This window comes from Ornithodoros turicata, chromosome 3 (genome assembly GCF_037126465.1).
Source record: "Ornithodoros turicata isolate Travis chromosome 3, ASM3712646v1, whole genome shotgun sequence".
Taxonomy (NCBI): Eukaryota; Metazoa; Arthropoda; class Arachnida; order Ixodida; family Argasidae; genus Ornithodoros; species Ornithodoros turicata.
The window spans coordinates 7189186-7211915 of record NC_088203.1 but is presented as its reverse complement, the minus strand read 5'-3'; the positions used below and the strand labels follow the sequence as shown (position 1 = coordinate 7211915).

Sequence of the window (22730 nt, the reverse complement as noted above, 5' to 3'; positions counted from 1 at the left end):
TTATGATGCGAAATAAAACTGCCATTACTTCAGTACAGATGTGGCCCATCTCTTATATCGAAATTATACCCGCTATATACCGATACTCAATTTATACCATAGTCGTGTTGAGCTTACGAAGGAAAAGAAATCCAGTCCGTCAGCTCTCAAAATATTACTGCACCGCATATAGGAAGGGTGGACACAGAGAGGTCACGCTCTCTCCGTGCGCCAGATAATGTAATCCACCATACTCACTCCGCTTCCGTACTGGCTGTCAAGGCTGGCCGCGTGACACCACGCTGCGGAGGAAAGCGCGGTCACCTATACTGGTGGCGCATGGTGGCGCTGCAGTATTTCTCCTCGCGCGCTATTGCTTCCCTTTATCTCCAACGGCGTATGCAGTTGACGGCGTATGCAGTTGACGGCCTAGATTTCATTTCCTTCTTAAGTTGAACATGACTATAGACGCTTATAGTGTGCTCGTACTTACTCCAAGACTTATACTCCTATTTTTGCTTCAATTCCCATCATAATGGCCAACAACAACAACGCCTTTATTTGATGATGATGATGATGATGATGGGGGAGTTTCATCGGCGGGGGCGATATACTCCGTAACGGTCAAGTACGAGGAAGTTCCCCCGATTTACAACATGTTTCGGTAGAGGAACAAAATTCCACATTTCACAACGATGAGAATCGTCACAAATTACCGTTTTCTTTTTCCTTCTTCTTTTTTGAACTACAACGAAAGCTTTGATTGAAAAACTGAGTAAATAAATGAAGGATACCCTCGAAATGACGGCATTCATCTATCTCAGAAGAAAAAAAGAAACCTGTAACCCCTGTATCCTTCTATCTTCCGAGGAAAGGGAATCCTAAAATCCGCTTGAGCGCTTCCATTCTTCTTCATTCATTTTCTTTTCTCTCTCTCTCTCTCTCTCTCTCTCTCTCTTTTACTCTCACGCGTCATTACCTCCTCTTCCGCCCATTTCCTGTAGCTCCGATCTCGCAGGCGAGAGAAAAGAAGAACAGTATCCGCGAGATTAAACGACACAAAGACCCGTAAACCTGGCTTCACCTGCCTAACACTCCTAATGCAGTGAAGCCCGCTTGCGGGATGTACCGCGTAAAGTAAGCCGACAATATTTCACACGCGGAGAAGCACGCGGAGAAGAAGAAGCGGATAAAGAGTAAGGTATCGCGCAGACCGCCAAAGCACAGTCGTGACGTTATCGATTCTTTTATTTTTATTTTTATTTTGTATTTGTAGTACTTTTTGTGCAGACAGGAACACCGCGTGCTCGAGAGGAATCGGATAGTGTCGCTATCTCCCTCTTTTTTTTTCTACCGTGTTAGCGCCGCGAAGCAACTGTGGCTATACGCGGCGTACAGACATAGACAGATGGAGAGAGGACAGTAGGAAGGCATGGGGAACGGGGGGTGGGGGTTAGTACTAGTCCTCGGCCGACTTCAGGGGGAACTGTGCCTAGTGTCACTAAATAAGCTTCGCTTCAGAGTATCGACACTGAGGTCCAAGGAAGAGCAGGGGCGCCATATTGTTTCCGCACCACACCGGTGCCATCCTCGGTTGAGGATCAAAGACGGCCAACATAATGCTCCCTGTGGGATATAGATTATGATTGTTGCGCGATAATCCACGTATTGTCAACCGGAGCGTCGCGATGTAGTCAGGGTGAGCTCAAGGTCGTCAGCCTTGATGAGCTGCTGGCAAACGAGAGGAACATTTTCATCCGCGCACGATAGATGGCATCATGCGCTACAGTGCTCTGAAGTGCGCGTGCACAAGCGTGGCGCGGAAACAAAATGGCGCATACTCGCTCCTGGAAATCAGTGTCGATACTCTGAAGCGTAGCTTATTTAGTGACTCTAACTGTGCCGACACACGTTTGGAAAGTCTGCCGGAAAACCCATCAGGAAAAACCTCAGACAGCACAGCCGGGATGCGTATTTCCAAAACACTACCCTGTACAACAGAACGCGCTGAATCTAAGCCTTAGCGGATGAGAGCTGATAGTATGGCAACCCGCGCTACCATGGCTACGCGGAGACGCTGCGCGCGGATATCTTCAGTCAGCGATCTTTGTGTTGTTTCTTGGCTCATCTGCCTGTCGTGCCAAAATGCGAGCATCGACAGTGTGGCATTGTGTGTGTGTGCTTCCCAAACGGTGCTGTTTTGTGAGTGACGCTGCATTTTTACTTCCCGTTTCAAGGCAAAACGCACTGCGCACTTTCTGTGTGAAATGAAACTGGCCGTGTTCACTGACGGAATTCCTGCATGCGATGCTTTTGAATACGCCTGCCCCTGCTTGCGCTCGGCCGCAAGAGCGGTTTCCCCAGGTCTGCTGAAATATCTGTCGCGATGACACGCAGCACTGCACGCTGTACGTGCGCAGGTGAAAACATGTCAAACTTACAATAAATAGGTATGTCGCATGACTAACTGCCGTTTCTTTCTACGCGCGAACGTACTGGTTGCTTCACTCTACAATTACACCCAATTTTATTTCTGAATTAAACTGAAGAGAGCGGTTCAAGCAGAAAAGTGAGCACGTGGATCCTTCTATGTGGAGAGCGCTGGAGAGCAGACACTTTTGGACTTTTTTTGTGTGATGCGCAGACTTGTACACGTTACTCGAAAAAAGTAGCTGATTGCCGTTACTATTATTCTGGTGGAAAAAGTAATTTTTTACCGTTACAAATTACTCGACTAAAATTGTAATAAAGTAACGGCTAAGAAAGTAAAGCGTTACTTTCGCCGTTACTTTCGACTAAAAATAGGTCATATGACTTATTTTTATTAAAGTTGGTTTAAAAAACAATAATTTTAAATTTAATTTAAATTGAAAATTGGTTGCAACTCACAGGTTGCCAGACCATCAGCTATCTTCCGCTAAGGCTAAATACAGCGCGATCCGTCGCGCTGGGTAGTGTTCTGGAAATACGCCGAATACCGCGTCACCCCCCGGTAGCCCGTGGGAAGATGACTCTCCTAACCATTACGCCATGCGAGCTAGTGGATAGCGTCTACGGTGACAGAGATGGACATTGGAGCTTTGACACGACGGCAGCAACTTTATCTATACCACTACTCCCTCCCCAATCAGTAGAGTAATAGAAGTCACCGCTAATACATGGATGTTAATAATGAAAATGTAGCCATAATTGAACATGCTGTAACAAGAGCATGTAGCACGATACTCTAATGAGTAAACGCTGCCTTCTAAATGCGATGCGGCAACGCACATTCGCAAATTTTAACATATTTAAATCACTGCAGGCACGAAAACGCTCGGAAGAAGCCTGCCCTTAAAATTGCACGCCGTCATGTCACGGTTAATGAACAGCCCATCCCTGTAATAGCTTCCCTGAACACCTCTACACATCAGGCTGCTTGTGTGACTGACAAGCTGCACGGGCCTCCCCTCATTTATTAAAACTCCTCGTCGATGTTGAACGTGAAATTAGAACGACATGACGATGTACAGCGAAAGATAAGATGCGACGGCGGCCTTCCAACGGGCCGCCGTGGACATTAGCGTCACTGCAAAATACGATAACCGTGATAAGCCACAACTTGCTCGGACCATTTTGACGTTCTAGAGCGTTCGAGGAAACTCGCAGACCGGAAGCACTTGTGCGGCTCCGGACGTCGGGAGAGACAGCAGCGCCACCGCTGCCGCGTGGGAGCGCTGTCGTCTTTGATGAGATAGCGAGGCTGGCCGCCTCGGTCGGAAATGACAGATCGTGAGGGGAGAAATTTTGCGAAGAGTCGCGAAAATGGTGTGTTTTTTTTTATTGAACTGTGTTTTCGGGACCTACTTCCTAATATTGGTGTCGAAAGTGGAAGCTGATTTTAAGAGGGAAGTATCTTTAATGACGCAAAAGTTTGTGCAATTGTGTTTGTGTCCGTTTCTGAGTTGTAGAAGTTCTGTGCGGAAGTTTATATCGGTGTTCGTAAAAATAATGTGTTCCTTCTTGTTTAATAAGATTACAAAGAAAAATGGGGATGAATGATGTTCGGATTTCGGTTTCGTTCGTGCCCAATAGCACAGCATACATACACGTATGGAGACATTGCTATTTGGGAGTTTTTAGTAAATCGTAAGCGCTCTCCAATTCCGTATCGCCGTCAGCCAATCAGATATCAGCAACGGGATGCGAGCCACTCCAAAGGAATCAGACGATTGACTTATTATGCTTTCGCAAACATTATCGTGAAACTTCTAGGTTCTCCTAAAACTCCCTATTTTCCCTATTTTGTTTTGCTAAGTGATCTTGAGTAGCAGGCTCTCACAATGAGTGCTAGGAACGGCAGAGAGCATACAGGGTATCTTCCTATAAAAGTTTACCCAAGATGTCTTCCATCTGGATTTTTGTTTTGTTTTTTCTAGAGATGGGACGAATTCAGAATTTTTGGACTTCGAATCTAAGGAAGGTTCTGCGAATCACGAAGGCTTTCGAATCCTTTCTTTAAAAAAAAGAGTTTAAAAAGCCAGAGGGAAAAACCACTTCTACAGAAAAGTGTTTTGAAGCAGAATTTGATATCGTTGTTTAAAGAAAAACAAATTAAATAATAGTTCACTTTCGTGAGAAAACATACCTATGGTATATACTTTTTTCTTAAATGTAATATATTTAACACGTTGTTCATCGAGTACAGGAAATTCATAAACTCTCGAGTCTGTAGTGTTTCCGTAAAACTAAGAAACAATCGATAGCAAAACCATATTACTTTTAAACCTGTAAGAGTTTCTGCCAGAACTGTTTCAGTCCAGAGCAAAGTAAACAAACATACAAAGAAGAAAACACCCGCCGGCCAATCAGGCTTTCGGTTGACCTCCTGAGGCGCCAATTTTAAAAAAGAAAGCAACAAACATGGTTGGTGCATTCGAAAGGTCCGATTCCTGAATCTCGAACCCCTGCCTAGGATTCGGAGATTCGGTTCGCCCATACCTAGTTTTTCCCCATAGGGATTTGGAGCTTTTTCGTTGTGACTTTGGATTACGATGTTGAATCGGTTTGAAATTTACCACGATGAAACGTACCGATTAAAGTATAGACACGGGAATTTGCCGTCTGTGTTCAGTAATTGGTGAATACAGCAGTATAGAGGGCGTGCCGGCATTGGTAGACTTTTATAGGTAGCTACCCTGGTCCGTCGATCCAAAACCACAAGCACCCCCATAGAATGAAGAACTGACTCACCTTCAGTGTTCACTGTAGAGATATACGTCCAATTATACATCAACAACACATCCACCATCATCTGGCTCTGGTACTGATCCGACGGCACAACACGCAAAAAGTACTTGTAGAACTCCTTGGAACTCAACTGCCTCGAAGTGGCTGAGTAACCTATCTGTGGAATGCTGAACAGCTGCAAGAGGTTCTGCACCTGAATCGTCACTGCTGAAGAACCGGGACCGATGACGCCCACTAAGTTCTTGGTACTTCTCTGCGTCGCCCTCGAACATCCCGTCGCATTATCGCCGCCACCGGTCATGTTATCTTGCGTGTTGATAGCGTCTCTGATAAACTCGATGCTCTGCTCCAGAGCCGTTGGCGAAAACCAACAGGAGTCCCTGATCTCGATGCCGATGGTGATGTTTGGAAGCAGGCTGACGTTCCGATTGATCTCGTCTATGGTCTGCAAGGAGGCCTCGACCCTCTGGATTCCGTACTGTTCGCGGACTTCGCCGCAAGTCCGCGTCTGAGCGTTCTTGGCGTCCGGAGACTGGTGGACGGGAAACAGGGCCCCGATGATGAAATCGCCGGGGATGGATCCGATAAGACGTTGAGCGGTGACGGGCGCGCTCCGGGCTTGAGGGCAGATCGCCAGGAGGAAGACGGCCACGGTGGTGCAAGCCAGGAGCGCGCCCTGGTCAGTCGGCTGGGTGGTTCTAGTGAGAAGAAGCATGATGGCACGTGGTTGGCAGCCTCCCGATGGCGTTGGGAGCTGCTGTGGTGGACCGCCACCGCCGGGTGGGCCGCTCAGTCATACGGCCTTGCCTGTCATGAAGAAAGCCGTAATGAAGTCACTGAAAGGTTTTTTTTTTCTTTACGTGAACAGCAACGTATAATTTTAAACGGACAAAACACGTGTAACGTAATCGAGGTGTTTACTATTACAGTATGTGTTTACAGTACAGGTGTTTACTATTAGTAGTATGTACAGGACAGTATAGATGATCGATCCAGTGGGTTAACGGTCCGGGAATGCCTCCCCTATAAGGGCATTTAAAGTGGGACTCCGCAACAAGATCACCACAAAGGTTGCGGTATATCCGTTATCTTTGCGACGTCAGGAACATGTGTACGAAATATCTCGGTCCAAAACTGCGCATGTTTTACTCAAACGAATTATTCCGAAGCAGGCGCTTCGCCTCTGTGAAGGGAGAGGGCGCTGAAAGCAACACACTCTTGACATCATCCGGCATCGGCCACGGGAGAAGGAATGCAGGCTCGGAAGCAGACGACAATGCTGGGTGACGTCATTGAAACCTCATCCGGACGAATCGCCGTAGTACGGAGCTCTGTTTTCTGCTCTTCGCATTTCGGTTTCGGTTTCCTGTTGTCATCATTTACCGATTAATTACGCGCGCAAAATAAATGCTAATGTTGTATTCGGTACCGACGGGGTGGTTCGTGCTCGGTATGATGCTCACATAACATTTTTTCTTCTTCTTTTTTTTTTTTTCGAATACTTGCGAAGTCTCCCTTTAAGGCAGCTAAAACGCCTGCGCGCAAGTGAACTTTTTTTTAAAAGAACCGGCTAGTGAATGGTACGTTCAAGGCTTTAGTTACATATTACACACACACTATACACTGAGTAACGTGAGAGTAAATTGAGAGATGGCACGAACATACGCAACTTAAACCTCCGTCGTAGTATTAGGAAAGACAGGCTAATTGCGCAGCATCCGCACTTTTTTCACCTCATTTATCGATAATACGTCCACGTAATCCGTTCCGAATAACAAGACCATCTTAGCACCCGCATTATACTGTAAACGTATTTTTTATTCGCGATGTATTTTATTTTCGCGAATCGCGCATTCCGGCATTTGCAAAGATATTTGCGAGGGTATTTAATTCCGCGATTCCGAGGCTTTTCCTTTCGCTGGACAAACATGACGCTGTGTTCGCGACTAAAATTTTTCGCAATTTTGTAGCGGTCGCGTTAATACATCGCGAATAAGAATACGTTTACAATAACCGCACGATCGATACAGCCTGGTTACAGAGCCGATTTCTACTGGTCGATCTTGCACAAGCACTTGAATCCCCCTTGCAGAGGCGAAAGAACATCCGGCACGAAAGAGACTCATCCCGAATCCATCAGCGAAAAACAGTCGCCCTTCAGCGAAGGGCAATAGAGCGGAAGTGATTTCGCGCATCCGGCAGACTCAGCGAGTCAGCCCAACGTTAGCTGTTCCTTTGGCCTCCAAGATGCGGAAGTGACGAAAGTACACTGTTGAAGTTCCACTCGAGTGTAAGCTATTTCGGCGGAGCAATAAAAGAGCGCTCCGTCGTGGAGGGAAACAATCTGCGAATCTCCGCTACGGATATGGACCAATGAAACACAACTTCTCCGCCGAGGAAATAAGAAAGAAAGAGAGAGTGAGTGAGTAAGACAGAGGGAGAAAATAAGCTTCTTATCGAACAGTACAATTTGCAATTATAATCAGCTCCCAAAAATCCGAGAACGTCAGACCAGCCCGGTCGGTCGCTCGCACGCGCATCATGCACGATCCTAGTACATTTCGTACCTTTTTCGAAACGCAAGCGCCACCTGTGGCACGCAAGGGCTCATGGGAACTTAGAGCTCCTTCGAGCATTACCAGAGGGCCATAGACGGAGGTAGAAGAAGAACAACAGACATTCATGATGTGCGCTGCAGCAGCGTCAGCCGGGGTAAACCATAACCGAAGCAGAAGACAGAGCAGTGTCCCTCAAAGTTCCCATGATGCTTTGCACCGCGCGCTTGGTGGCGCACGCATCTTTTTAAAATCGTCTATTAACCACGAATAAGAAAGTGCCACAACTCCTTTGAGTCTAAATGCACTGCTACAGGCGCAATTATAAATTGCCGAATGATCAAATTAAAAGTGGAAACTGTTCGCTTAACGGGAATATGGAATGTGTGATCAATTAATTCCAATTTTCGGCTCGTCAAAGAGAAAGGCTGTGCCGCATTTTCGAAACCCATCGTCACAGGGAATGCAGAAACAGAGATCAAAGATAGATGAGAATTGCCCTGGGATATTTGCCGAACAAGAAATCCGAGAACGCAAATCGGAGGGAGCGCCACTGATACTTGAAGCGGATGCTATTATCCCTGCAACATTTGGCGCGAGATCGCGCCGTTATCGGAATGGGAAAACTGCGCGGAGTTTCTCGTCAAAGAGGCTGAATAAATCAGTGGGTCGCGTGCGATGTTGATGTTACGGCACGAAGGAGATATTTGACTCGATTGATTTAGTGGTTGATTTATTTTAGAGTGTTTTAGTGTTTTATTGTGTTAAAAAAGTATGAGGTACAAACGGCGACTGGGATTTTATTTATGGACAGTACATAACAGTATATATGCTGCGTCTGACTATGTGCAATATTGCAATCAGTTACTTTTAACAATACAAAAAGAAAGAAAGAAAAATAAAAGAAAGAAAGTGGCCGCACGCATTTTGCATCTGCTGATTCACTGCAGCTCCGAAATCATGCTAAGGAGCGGAAGGTGATGTGTTCGAATCCTACCACTGGCACCGGAGACGTTTTAGAGGGACGTCCGTACGGAGTCATCCTGAAGACGTTCCATGGCGCATGCTAACACCCCCCTCCCCCCCCCCGGCACTGACGGTCCACTTAGGGCATGATGTGCGTGTGATAGTCGTTACATTATGGCAATTGATGTTCGGGTGCTGGAACACATAAAAGGGACAAATACATACAAAGCCTCAAGTGCCTAAGAAATTAATGATGAAACAGGGAAGTCACTGAAAAGGATAGCCAGCTGTAGGACTCGAACCCACATCTTCTGGATTACCGGTCTAGGGCCCTACCAATTGAGCTAAGCTAACACACCTCCACAGCGACATCCAAGGGCGCATCATCCGAAGGGACAAACCAACCACTCTCTCACACATCCCACTTTCACTCTTACATGTTGTCTCACTCATACATACATTCATACGACGTGAACGACGCAAGCGGCATCTGTTGAACATGATGGCAATTGATGTTCTGAGACTGGAACACATAGGAGGGACAGGGGGTGGTAGAGCCCTGGACCGGTAATGCAGAAGATGTGGGTTCCAGTCCTATACAGCTGGCTAACCTTTTCAGTGACTTCCTCGTTTCTTCATAATCGTTACGACGCAAAAGCCGAGGAGTAGCCGAGGTAGGCTACAAACATGGACGACACTAACATATATATACCGGTACTTGTCGGTTCGTTACCGAGAGGTTTGCCTGCAGTATTCGAACCCGAGGTGGCTTCTTTAAAATGCCAAATGCAGCGTAAAATCATTAAAAACGCAGACTGTAATGGACAAAAAGCAGGCAAGTTCCTGAAAACACGTCCCCGCGAGCAACACCGGGCCAAAAGTCTGCAGTTTTATCACTCAGCAGTTGTACAACTAGCCAACAGCGCCTCTAATACCGCCGTCTCTATTCCTTTACTTGCCCCACCTCTCCCTAAAGCCAATTTCCGTCGGGAGAACAACATAACCTCTAGCACAAAACCGTCCCCGATGCAACCTCATCTTTGGCCATCGCTGTCACCTCTAATACAGACAGCATTTCTCTTTCCTTCCAACGGGAGACCGCCGCCAAACAATGGAACGGGGGTACCTCATCTTTTCTTCTTCCTTTTTTTTTACAAACAACAACAACAAGCTAGCTGATCGAAATCTCGACCCAGACAACTTGGCGTCACCACGTTCTGCCGGTCACCAAGAACAAGATAGGACTTCGTCGTCCTCATTTCTATTTTTTTCTTTTGCCCAACACGCAGTTATTTTTTTTATGATGGCTCCCTTTTTGCCTTTATGTCTCCCTGATACGTTCCCTCTCTACCTTCCTGTCCCTATATTTCGGTGAATCGTCGGCAGAATATACCGGTAGCCCCTTTTTTTGTTGTTGCCGTTGCTCGCGTGAAAGGGGCAATAGTCCACGAATGATAAGTTATCCCCATGCCTTGGTCGAAGATATATTGACGCTGGAAGGGGAAAAAAAAGGAATGTTTTATGACGCGAAATTGAACTTGCCCCAGATTTCTCTCACTGGCTCCCGTCCGTCTCGTTTTTTAGAAAAGAGTGAGTGGGTGGAGGGAATTGGGAAAGGTCAAAATATGAAGCAACGGTTCAGAGAGAGATTTCGTGGAAGCATTTAACGAGGTTAAAAGCGGGAAAGTCTCAAAGCGAGGATATCTCCTCGGTAGATGTTTGCTGTGAGAGGTTACCCAGTCTATAGCGTAATCGAATTCACTTCTCCCAAATTCGACGTCCCGTTTCTGTACTTAGACTTTATGACATTTATTGCAAAAAGATAATTTACTTGCGTTTTTTTTTCTTCAAGATTTAGCATAAAATAGGTGGAAGTCAGCAAACGATGTGTCAGTACACATGGCTTCCCTTTTCAAACTAGTAATGAACAGAGTCCCGATGTCATCTGCTCCTCTTTGAACCTTAAGTACACTTTAGTTACTTCAATATTGGACGAGTTGCCTGGTATCTGTATGATGAGCGAACTGTTGAACGCACGGAACGCTTGTTTCGGACTCAAAAGCATTGATGCCTAGATACCGCGTTACTTGTTGATAACTCGTTGCGAGAAACACGCCGCTGACAGGTCCGACAGTGGGGTTCCGTATTTATTTCAGATTTTCATTAACCGACAACAATATCGAGACCATATGCAGTTCACTGCATACTCCAAACTGCATATTCTGAATACGCAGTTTGCCGTCGCTTTCTAGCTTCCAGTAAAGGCTTAACGGTTTTCTATACGCGCTATGTTTTCGTAAAGTTTCTCATTGACAAACGTACGTAAAACGGGTATATGTTTAGTCCAAAAGTACGCACGAAAGACGAGTCATATCCAATGTAACTTAAACTCGAAAAATGAAACAACTACCGTGGATCTCCAGAGCAAGTAGGTAAAAAAAAGAAGAAGAAAATTGCCACCAGGTGTCTTCCTCATCGAATCGTTCGACGCAGTGACTTGTCCAGGCTGTACGCCGAAATAAATCTTTTAAAATAAAACATTTAAAAATCCACGCTTATAATTCCACCCTTCAAAATCCATTTTCCGAAATACACCGCTTAAAAATACACGCCCTCAAAATAAACGCTGTTAAAATAAATCATGGTTAAGCTTATTAAGGTAATGTTCCGTATGATAGCGGTTATGGGCGACACGATTTTCTTTTTGGCGGAACATGCTATTATGATGTTTCTCACTCATGCTTGTACTGTTATCAATTACATTCCTTCAAATTACAACTTAGGATTTCGAAATACCCAGTTTAAATGCGATGAGGACGATGCGCGTATGAATACAGGACACGCACTCTTGACCCTCGAGCCAGCTGAGCGCTGTGAACGAGGCTAACAGGCTTCCGGAAAAAGGGGGAGGGAGAGAAAATGGCTATGGTGGTGTTGTGGACGGATTGCGCGGCGACGGTCATTCCCACTGGTAAAAGAAAGACCAAGAAAGAGTGCACACACACAAAAAAAAGAAAGAAAGACGGCCAGGATACACGACAAAAAAAAAAAAGAATAATAATAATCGCCAGCCGCCAAATCAGAAAACATCCACCCCACTAAGTTGGCAACACTGGCAACGGGTCACATACAGAAACAGTACTGCAAGACGCCACCTACTTCTGGTGTCACGAAACCCTTGATCACAGTTCTAGACCTAGCCATAGCCTCCTATATACTGATCAGTATATAGGAGGCTATGACCTAGCTCGCCCCAAGAGGAGTGCACTATTTTCCGCGGCGGAGGAAAAGCCGACGGCTGTCCACCAATCAGGGACGGTGGATTTTAAAAGATTTATTTCGAAGCGTTCATTCTTCGAAGTTTACTTTTCGGAGTTTATTTCGACAGTGTGGATTTTTTCATGATTTATGTTGAGTTTTTTTGCAACTTTGATCTTTAAGAGATTTATTTTTGAACGTTTTGTTTTTACATGATTTATTTCGGCATCATCCCATTTATCCATACCCCCTACACATACCCCCATAACACTTCCAAAATCAGCAGGAGACCCCTCTTAAACTTTTGTGAGATTGCACCATATTTCGTCAAAAGCATGTAAAGACACCCCCCTTGCTGAGGCCAACACCCCCCGGGACGAAATTCTGGATAAACCACTGGTCCGACGGCTCCAATCCAGACATCATCCTACAGCCTTCCATAGTCAGATAATCACAAAGATAACGCTCATCTGCAGACCTTATCACGTTAATCACCATTTCAAACCTCCGAACGAATTCCTTCTCCTGCAGAACATCTTCTAACTAACGCGTCAGTAGCTGCAGGATCAACGTCAACCGTCCGACGCCAACCGACTGTTTATTCTCCGGAAATTGGCGATGATCAGCGGAAGTTTGGCATTATTGACCGTCATCTTCCATTGTGTACACGCCTGTAAGCGGCAGCGACACTTGCCTGTCCTGTTTGCAGCGGTGATAAAGCGGGCGGACAGTGGCGCCACCGCGTCGCCGTCAATGTTGTGAAGGATGTCCATCGCTTTTGTGACTTGGGCGAAAAGAGGAATGGCGCTCTTCAGTACCCTGTCGTAATATAAACAGATAATCTGGAGAAGACGTTACCCGGAAAGTGGCGGTAGTGCGCGGTCGATGATGATTGGTCGTCTGGTAGTTTGCGACGCCAAAGCCAGATTGCAGATTTTGAAATCCAAGTCAACAATGGGATCTTACCTGTCATGGTTTTCGCTGCATTGTAGGGGTTGTACGGAGCGGTTGTATGAGCACTAAAACTCTATTAATACAGTTAAGCACTCCCTCAAGGTTGGTATGGAAGCATGACTCTTGAGCTGCCGAAGACAACACGTAAAATAGAGATACGCACAAAAGTTCAGCTGAACGCAAAAGATCACGCACAAATTATCACCTGTTTTCCATGTTGTCTTTGGCAGCTCTAAAGTCAAGAATCCGTGCCGACTATCCCGAACCTGCTGTCTTCCTTGTCTTCTAGTCTTAAATAGCCCACCTCATCATCGTCATCACCATCATCATCCGATGTATGTGTGTGTGTGCGTGTTGCTGACTCGCTTGTGTTTGGTGCGAACGTAGACGGCCATGCCGTATTTTCACATGCTCCCCTGCTTCCTCCACTTCCAGGTAGACGCCATCGCGGTGACGCCAGCAATGTGACCAAATGGGGAATGTCGCGTGGGGAGAGTCAAGTTTTGTTTTCAACGTTGTGTTTCGCTCCCTGTAAGTCTTGCGTAATAACCACCAGCGGTGTGGAACACAATTCTGCGAAAAACGCAAGGATCGTCGCAATTATGCGAGCGGAGTGTTCTTCTATCAAGTTAAACTGAAGCCTTCGACTAAGGAAATCTAATACTCAGATGTCCGCTTCGGACAACTCATCAGTTGATTTCATCACAGGAATCCTCCGGAGGTTTTATCCGCCACTGTGAGCTTGGCCCTTAGGAGCGGCTCGCAGCAATCTCCTATACCAGTTGTGCTCCTTTTTTTCTTTTTCTTTTTGTGTCGTGTACGCACTCGCTGAGTTCGATAGTTCAGAGTTGTCGAGGGAATTACGTCGCCGGCCGGTACGACTGGGTCGGCCGGATTACGTTCGTTAAGCATCTCAAAATCCGTCTGTCTGTTTTCCAAGCGCGCGCATCGAAGTTGGAGCACGTGCCTCCACTCCACGCTTGCCGCTTTTATGCGTGCGTTTGCTTTTGCGTGCCTCAGACTGAAGGCTTCGCGACGGCGTGTCGTACTTTGCCATGTGCGATCGTAAATAATGCATCGATAACTGAACGAACAGCGAGGAAATTGTCCCAAATAATCACTTATTCGAGGATTATGCGTCTCTGCCATGACAGGTTCGATCCGCACCAAAGTTCCTTTGTGCTCGTTGCCCCACGCGTGCCATTTAGCGACGAACTGTTTTCGAAGAGCAACCGGAACGCCAATCATGCACAATTTATTATCTATGCCGATGACGAGAGCTTGCTTTTTGCTGGATCGGCTCTTGAGACAATAGGCACCGTGCGACACCTAAAGGGGGCGCGTTGCTCCGCCGCGACAGCGCCGCCAGTGGCGGTCTTGGAAGTACCGGACGTGGTACCACGCCGCCCGTTCTATGTATTCTCAAGTGGAACCGTAGTTTGCGTGGCGACCGCCGTAGTTAAAAGGGCTGATTTTCGAAGTCAAATAATAATGTGGAACCTTTCAGTGGCCCGAAGGAGAGAATTGAGACAAACTGCACAGAAGCAACCACCATATTTGCTGCAAAGATTCTATAGGTGTATTTCTCTGACTCCAGCCATTTGAAACGTCATGCTTTTGACTAAGTCTCGTATTCCTTTCGTCCTTTTGGCAGATCACTGCGCGCATAGCTCCGTCCGCGAAATCTACATCGTGCGTCCGGTTTATCCATGCAAATAAACACGGCTGGTCACAACATATTGTCTGAATCCGTGCTGCAGTTTTTCCAGTATCTTCAGATACATTAACGCCAATGAAATCTTGACAGAATAATTATATGTATAATTTTTAAATCGGCCGTGGGCTTGCGGCACGACGGCTGTGAACTAGGACTTCCGTTTTCGCTGTGAGGCTCGTCAACCAAATTATTGGGAGCAATATTGGCTCTGGGGACTGGCGGTGAATCACCTCAACCATCATCTCGAAATAAGTTGCCGGCGCATCTGACGTTGATACAGTGTCCAGTGGCATTTCACTGTCACGAAAGTGGCAACTGCACCGATCCTTTTACAGGTCTTCTTTCGGTCTCATCGAAACCAGAACAAAAGAAATAGAATGTATCCGCGGGGGCCGATAACGCGCGCCACGAACGCTAGTCACTGCAGGGCTAGCGCCCTCGGTGGCATTGGTAGCATAGAAATCAGGAGAAATCACGAAGCATCTGTATGGCGCCCAGTGAATATTTCTTTTAGGTGCTTGCACAGTTAGCGATGCAACAGATCCAGTGCGGCAAAAAGAAAAAAAGAAAGGCGCTCCTACTCCACGTGTAAACAAAGCTGGTTACCCGGCGGCTATCACGCCAGGCGCTTTCTCTGGAGGCCGCATAGCGGCGCCACCACTTTGTCGCAGAGTCCCTATAGGGACTGTGCGACACCTAAAGGCGCTGCTCCGTCGCGACAGCGCCGCCAGTGGCGGTCTTGTATGTATCCGACGTGATACCACGCCGCCCGTTCTATGCATTCTCAAGTGGAACCATAGCTTGCGTGGCGACCGCCGTAATTAGAAGGGCTAATTTTCGAAGTGCAAATAATGTAGAACCTTTCTGGGGCGCGAACGAAGAGAATGGAGACAAACTCCACAGAAGCAACCACCGTATTTATAATGCATATAACAGTACGGAAGGAGAACAGCCACTCGCGTGTGTCCGGTCAAAACACCTGTAAGTGATACGTCGAGAGGATGGTTATTTGACTCATCACAAAATCCTGGCTTGCTAGCGAAGGCTATATACGTGTATTCCCCTGACTCAGGCCATTTGTAATATCATGTTTTTGACTGAGTCTTGTATTCCATTCGTCGTCTTTGCACACACACAGCTTCGTCACTGAAATTTACATCGTGCGTCCGTTTTATCCATACAAATAAACACGTGGGGTCACAACTTATTGCCTGAACTTGTACTGCAGTTTTCCAGTATCTTCAGATACAATAACGCTAGAGAGATCCTCAAAGAAGAAAGTATGAGTTTTACCTCGGCTACTGCCGTAGGCTTGCGGGACGACAGCTGTGAAATGGTCGGTGCGTAAATACTAAACCTTTTGGACAACGTAGAATTTCTGTTCTAACTGTGAGACTCGTCATACCGGGAGCAATATCGGCTCTGGGCACTGGCGATGAAACACCTCAATCATTATCTCGAAATAGGTTGCCGTTTGGTCGGTGCATTTGACGGTGATACAGTATCCAGCGGCGTTTCACCGTCACGAAAGTGGCAACTGTAAATCACTGATAATTTTGCAGATCCTCATTCAGTTTCATTGAAACTAGAACAAAAGAAATAGAATATGTTGCGCACACCTCATGCAATGGCCGAACGCGCGTCACAAGCGCTATCCGCTGCGAGTCTAGTGACCTCGGTGGTATTGGAAGCGTAGAAATCACAAGAAATGAAGCATCTGGTCCATAATGAAGAGTTCTTTTAGGTGCTCGCACAGTTAGCTCTGCTGTGGCAAAAAAAAGAAGAAAAAAAATATGCCCGCACTTCACACGTAAACAAAGCTGGCTACCCGGCGGCTATCACGCAGGGTACATTCTCCGGAGGCCGCATCGCGGCGCCACCAGTTTGTCGCACAGTCCCTATACCTACCAAAGCAAACGAAACACCCTCAAAACGTGTGAGCCTTTAAGTGCTTTGTGGTTTTTGTTGTTCGATTGTTTGCGTGTTGCGTGTTTGCCCGTTCCGTGACCACTCAGTGCGTGTTTGCAATTGTTTTCTGTCGGAATCACAACCATCAGCATCATCGGCATCATCATCCTCTTCATTGGCGTGATCATTCCAAGAAGGTGGAAGTGATGTGGAGTTGCGTGGCCTAACACTAGTGAAGCCAAAATCTCCATCTTATTTTTTCTTACAATCAAATCAAATCAATCAACTCTCAAAGGTAGTGTGATGGGCTGCTACAAATCACCTTCACATCAATGCGAAGAGAACGAAAGCAGTTGAATATAGAAGTAAAATGCAGTCGAGCTGGTGTATACTTGTCGTCAGCAACATGTCCCTGAGCTTGCGGGAAGGACAAAAGACAAAACACAAAAGCGAATGACAAAAGGCGAGACACAAAAACGAAAGCTTGTCTCGTGATTTTGTTTTTGTGTTGTGTTTTGTCTGTTGTCCCTCCCCAAGCTCAGGGACATGTTGCCAACCTCAAAAGCAATGTTTTTCACGGCTAAAAAGAAACAATAAGTGAAGGTAACAGAAAACCTTTGTGATCAATGATTCAATTGCTAGCACGGTTGAGAGTGTGAAAACGTGGTCATTATGCGTAAACGAAGCTCATTCGAAAGGTGCGTCCTCACTATGTCGACCGGCTTTCTCGGTGTGCTTTGCCTATATGGCTCACTATGGCCCGGCTTCACCAACGCCCATTAACATTTGAGCCGAGATCAACGGTCCCTTTAGCTTGAATTTAACGCTTACCTCTGCTTCGCTAGAGGGAGTTATTGTCACTGAGGAATTCATCACATCACCAACTAGCATTTGTAAAGAAGAATGGAGTGTTAACTTCAAGTCTTAGCTATCCTAGCTCTCGGTTCGAAGTTAACCAGCGTCGGTAAAACCATGCCTATAAATAGTAGGCCGCCATTCACGTGGCGGAATGCTACTGCCGATTAAGATGGTGATGATGATGGTGGAAGTAGAAGAAAAACAATCTGCTCCACGCGCTAAACCGCGACAGCTTTGTACCGTGTGTATTCACACCAACTCCAACGAAAGATACGTCATAGTCATAGCCTGCTGTTGGCACGTCAGCGCGACGTCAACGACATCGCCTTTCGTGCTCTTCTAACCATGGGAAATAGCACATAACCATGCGAGATGACCGCAAGATTGCAGACAAGTAGACAACCCGGACCCCTACGTCACTGATTACGTAAAGCCGCCGCGCAAAGCGTGCTGGTGAGCACTATCAGCTTATATCAGCCTGTCAGTGGACGCGTTTTTGCCGCTTCTTGCCCTCCGCAGCAAAATATAACCTCGAACCAGACTCCTCGTGACGTCACATGTTTGCAAACACAGGGTCGTCTATACAGGGTATTCCAGAAAACGTGTCATCGAATTATAATAAAAAAAACTACGCCACTCAGAATCATGCGGTCAACAGCTTCTTATTAGGTTTGTGCCACCTCCTAATGTGAATGTCATGTACTCCAAGTTTAATTATGTAAATATTTGCGAACTGAACTCGGAAATTTGCCAAGTAAAGGTCACTTTTTTACCCCACCAATATGAAGAGCGTGCCGAATTCACTCAAATTCATGATAATTCACAGTGATATTCATGAGCTATCCCATCGGAAAAAATAGCCGAATATCATGCTTTTCGGAGCACCGGACCATAGCGCGCGATGACTTTTTGAGCGCAATCGCTCTCAGTGCGACGAAAGGAGGTTCCGAAGCCAGCCCACAGAGTGATAGTAGAAAAAGTAACAGTTCCTAAAATTGGGAGAGGGAAAGCATTATCCCAGCGAAAGCCGGACGTGATAAGCCGTGCCTGTTCTATTTCTTTCTGCGATGTCGGGGAGGGCTGGGTTTCCAACTTCCTTTCGTCGGACTGACAAAGATTGCGCTGAAAAATTCATTGTGCGCTATTCTGTGCGACCTCCGTAGAGCATGATGTTCGACTATTTTTTTCCGATGGGATAGCTCCTGAATGTCCCTGTCAATTATCGTTAATTTGACTAAATTAGACACGCTCTTCACATTGGTGGGGTAAAAAAGTGACCTTTACTGGGCAAATTTCCGACTTAAGCTCGCAAAAATTTACATAATTAAACTTACGTTACACGACATTCACATGAGGAGGTGGCAAAAATCCAGTAAGCACAAATGCCACTGACCGCATGACTCTAGGTGGTGCAGTTTTTTTATTATATGACACGTTTTCTGGGACACCCTGTATAGGGCGGATAATCTGTCGTCTGCTGTGTGCTCCATCCCCCGATATTGCGGCACCGTTCGAATGCTCAACAAAACAACACAGACTTCCGTCTTCATTAGCAGTTCTTGCGCTTTTTCTTCCGCAAAAATATTGCGTGGGAATGTCGCTCATGTAGATACACGGATAGGGCCACCTTCCGATCCTGCAATATATATATATATATATATTGTTATTCCGTTGTTAGCGCCGCGAAGCAAATGTGGCTATGGGCTGCGTACAGACGTACACACATTGAGATAGGACAGCAGGAAGGAGCGGGGCAGGGTTGCAAAAGAAAAAAAAAATCATGATTTAAAAAAAAAATGTGATTAATTTGGTCTAAATCGAATTGATTCGATTTAAATCGGATCTATTTCACTTTAATCGTACGTTTAATCAGGGAACCGTATAACGGGACAGAAGCGGTATATTACCGGAATTAGGGATGGTAACGGGAATGGGAACGCATACCACGGTACTCCATTACCGGAAACAGAAATGGAAACCAAAATGATCGGTGGTATTGAATTCCCGAAATGGCTTTTCGTGTTGTACGATGACATGAGGGACTTTTCAATTTATTGCGCATTTATTTTCTCTATTCCCAGTAACACATGCTCTGAATAACTACACAAGAGTATGAGAAGTGCAATATATGGGATCTTCACGATGCATCCGTCGCTTACTCGTCCCAGTCGGTCTAACTCCTTACTGTTTTCTTTTTCTTTTTTTCTTTTTTTTTCATTTCACCGCGGTTATGGCAGTATTGTTTACTACTGAGAGCGTCTGCCTATGTACGCAGCATTCGAAGGAGGTCTGGTCACGCGACTCAAGCCCAACTTGTTTGAGCACGACGTTCCACGGGAACAAGACATCTTTCTGTGGATTAAATCCGGTGAGACGTACGGATCCGACTGCTGCGAAATAACGTGTGTAGTGTGTACGCGTGCGTGACACCGAAGGAGCACTTAGTCAAACCGGGATGCTGACGGTGTTGAAAAGGTTGTGCTCCCGCGAGCTAGCCGTTCTATTACCAGAGACAGTACCAGAAACTTAACGGAAACGAAAATATTGCAATAACGAAGATGGAAATGGTGACGAAAATATCGCTAGCAATCCCCGCTTTTAAACAGCCCTGGTAACTGGCCATTTTCATCAGTCACGATGGAATGACAATGACAGTTTCGGTTTCGTTTTATCCATATGCGACAGCGACACTCAGCGGCAGCACGGCGGTGGTGGTGATGGCGATAGGGCTTGCCGTTGTCGGCCTCACGTATGTCGGCAACGTCACGACTGACGCCCTGGGGGAATGTGCGTCCTGGGCCGACTTCTAAGGGAACTGTGCCGACATATGTCTGAAAGCGTCTGAGGAAAACCCAGGAAAAACCCCAGACAGCACAGCCGGCACCGGGATTCGAACCCGGGTACCTCCCAGTCTCGACGTGACATGGCCAGCACGCTAACCACTGAGCCACGGGAGCTGGCAACTGGCTGGGAGCGGCAGCACGGCTATGCTAGCACCACGTACAGGATCTACCTCGACCCGGTCCAATCCATTGATTCTTTTTATTTATTTTTGCTGTTGTTCATCTATAACGAGCTCGTACAAGTCTCCCAAAGGGTATTTAAGATCACTTATACAGGTAGGGTGCCTCAGAGCCGTGTATCCCTGAATACTAGCTCCCTCTGTGGGGCTGTGTTGAGGCACCCTAGTTACTGGAGACCCAGAGAGAAAAGTGACAGAATAAAGCCGTAATGCTGTACCAAAGGCCCCTAAGAGTACAGCTCATTACTGAAAGGCAACTAGCTTGATAGACCACAACTTCTACATGTCCCCAGCATTAGCACTCGCGATTTTGAGCCCAGTACGGCGCGTACACACTGAACCTGACTCGTTCCTCCAAACTAGGCATCTACAAAAATTGACTCGGGTGCCTCTTCCTCGAGATATCTACTGTCCTAAGAAGTACATTATGCAGCGTGATGATCATTATTGGTGTACTTAGTATACGGTCGCTTGAACTGTTGTGTCATTAACTGGACTCATTGATGATGATGATGACGATGACGGACAGAAGAAAAAAATAAAACACACATTCACTGGACTCATTCATTAGTTGGATCGATGCATGTCCTTTGTTGTGTGTCGATAAGCGAAAAAAAAAAGACATGAACAGCAGAGGACGAGTTCAACGTAACAACTGAGTTTATTCTAAGACAGAAGGTACAGGTACAAGTTCAGGTTGAGCTCGTCGTTGTTCGTGTCTTTTGTTTGTGCGTTTTGTCTTTGCTCGCTTATGGACATGTCGTCTTGCCAACTGGCTCGCCTTTCCATGTTATGTTCTCTATTATGCTTGATGGTCATCTTGGGTTGCGTTTGATCTGTTTTTCTACTTTCTATTCACGAGTCCTGGGGTATATAGCCTGTCCCGACGTTTATCAGGACTCACGTCTCCATATTTTTATTAATTTTTCAATCATTCAATTAATATAAAAAGGATTTCAGTTACGTACTAAATACTGACGTTTAAAAAATGTACATTTCAAACAATGGTAGCAGAGATATGGCAGTAGTCGAAAAAGCCAGACAATGTAGCCCACCATACGGAGAGCGAAACGTATTTGAGATAGTGAAAATTGAGGGCCGTCCAAAAAAAAAAGAAAAGAAAGAAAAAAGAGTGATTAAGACGTATGATGAAAGTGTGTGTGTCAATTTACCGAATATCACGAATGTTTTGATGCGTGCAATTTGTTTCCAAGAGAAAAACTCACATAAACATATATATAAGTATGTACACACATATATGTATATACACATATATGTGTGAAATAAAATTCAATTCAAATTCAATTCAAACATACATACACACACACCCAAAATGGGATGATGATGTGGTGGGTCGTTCCCCACATCAATTTCCTTCTCAGGAGAAATTATTCAAATTTGAATCACGATTAAAATCAGTTATCTAAATCGGAATTATTTCGAGCACGCAACCCTGAGTGGTGTTCAGGGAGGAGGTGTGTGCGTCCTGGGCCGACTTCAGGGAGGACTGTGCCGAGAGTCGTCTGAAAGGTCTGCCGAAAGACCCAAGCAGAAGCTCAGACAGCACAGCGCGCCTGTGACAGGTATGGAACCCGCCACCTCCTAGTCTACAGCACGACCTTGGGGCTTAATCGCTTCGTCTTCGTTACGGTCGTTACAAGCTAACGAGTGGCGGGAAATTCAAAAAGGTGGGCACGTGACACATTGCGCGTGACGTGTACCACGGCCTTCACGTATCGCGCGAAGAGCACGCACGTGCACGTGTTTTATCACGTGCCCACCTTTTTAAATTTCCCGGCCGCGTTTTGGAATTTCCCGCCACTCGTTAGCTTGCAACGACCGTAACGACGATGAAGTGATTAAGCCCCCAGGGCGCTCACATTCGTTTCAGCGCCGTTGTAACTTCGTCTTCCGCACGACTTGTTTGAAAGATACGTGTATATTTATCGTCTTCGAAAACGCTTGCGCATCACTATCTTTCCATAACATTACCCACCATGGCACGTCATCTTTTTCTTTCATCCATCTCATCCTTCTTTTACCTTTTCTTAGTTTATCCTTTATTCCCTAATGCTTTCCTCTTCTGTTATTTCCCTTTCTCTTTTCTTTACGGAATAGCAAGGCGACGTCCCGTTTTGGCTGACCCTTTCTCCCTTTTTCCCCTTTGCTTTCATAAATATATCCCCCCCCTCACCACCACCACTACCACCATGGTTTTCACACTCTCCACACTTTCTTCGTTGTACGAGTAGTAAGGGATAAAATCTCCTAAGAGCCACCCGAG

At 46.1% G+C, this 22730-nt stretch overlaps 1 protein-coding gene across 2 annotated transcripts in view; it reads right to left on the bottom strand.

Moving 5' to 3' along the window:
* LOC135387916 (metabotropic glutamate receptor 5-like) overlaps positions 1 to 22730 on the bottom strand; it is a 347669-nt gene that overhangs the window by 147019 nt on the left and 177920 nt on the right. For both annotated transcript variants that reach the window (XM_064617127.1, XM_064617129.1), the window contains one exon: positions 5212 to 6015. In XM_064617127.1, coding sequence (XP_064473197.1) covers positions 5212 to 5923 — 712 coding nt within the window. In that variant the 5' untranslated portion in view covers positions 5924 to 6015. The remainder of the gene's footprint in view (positions 1 to 5211; positions 6016 to 22730) is intronic.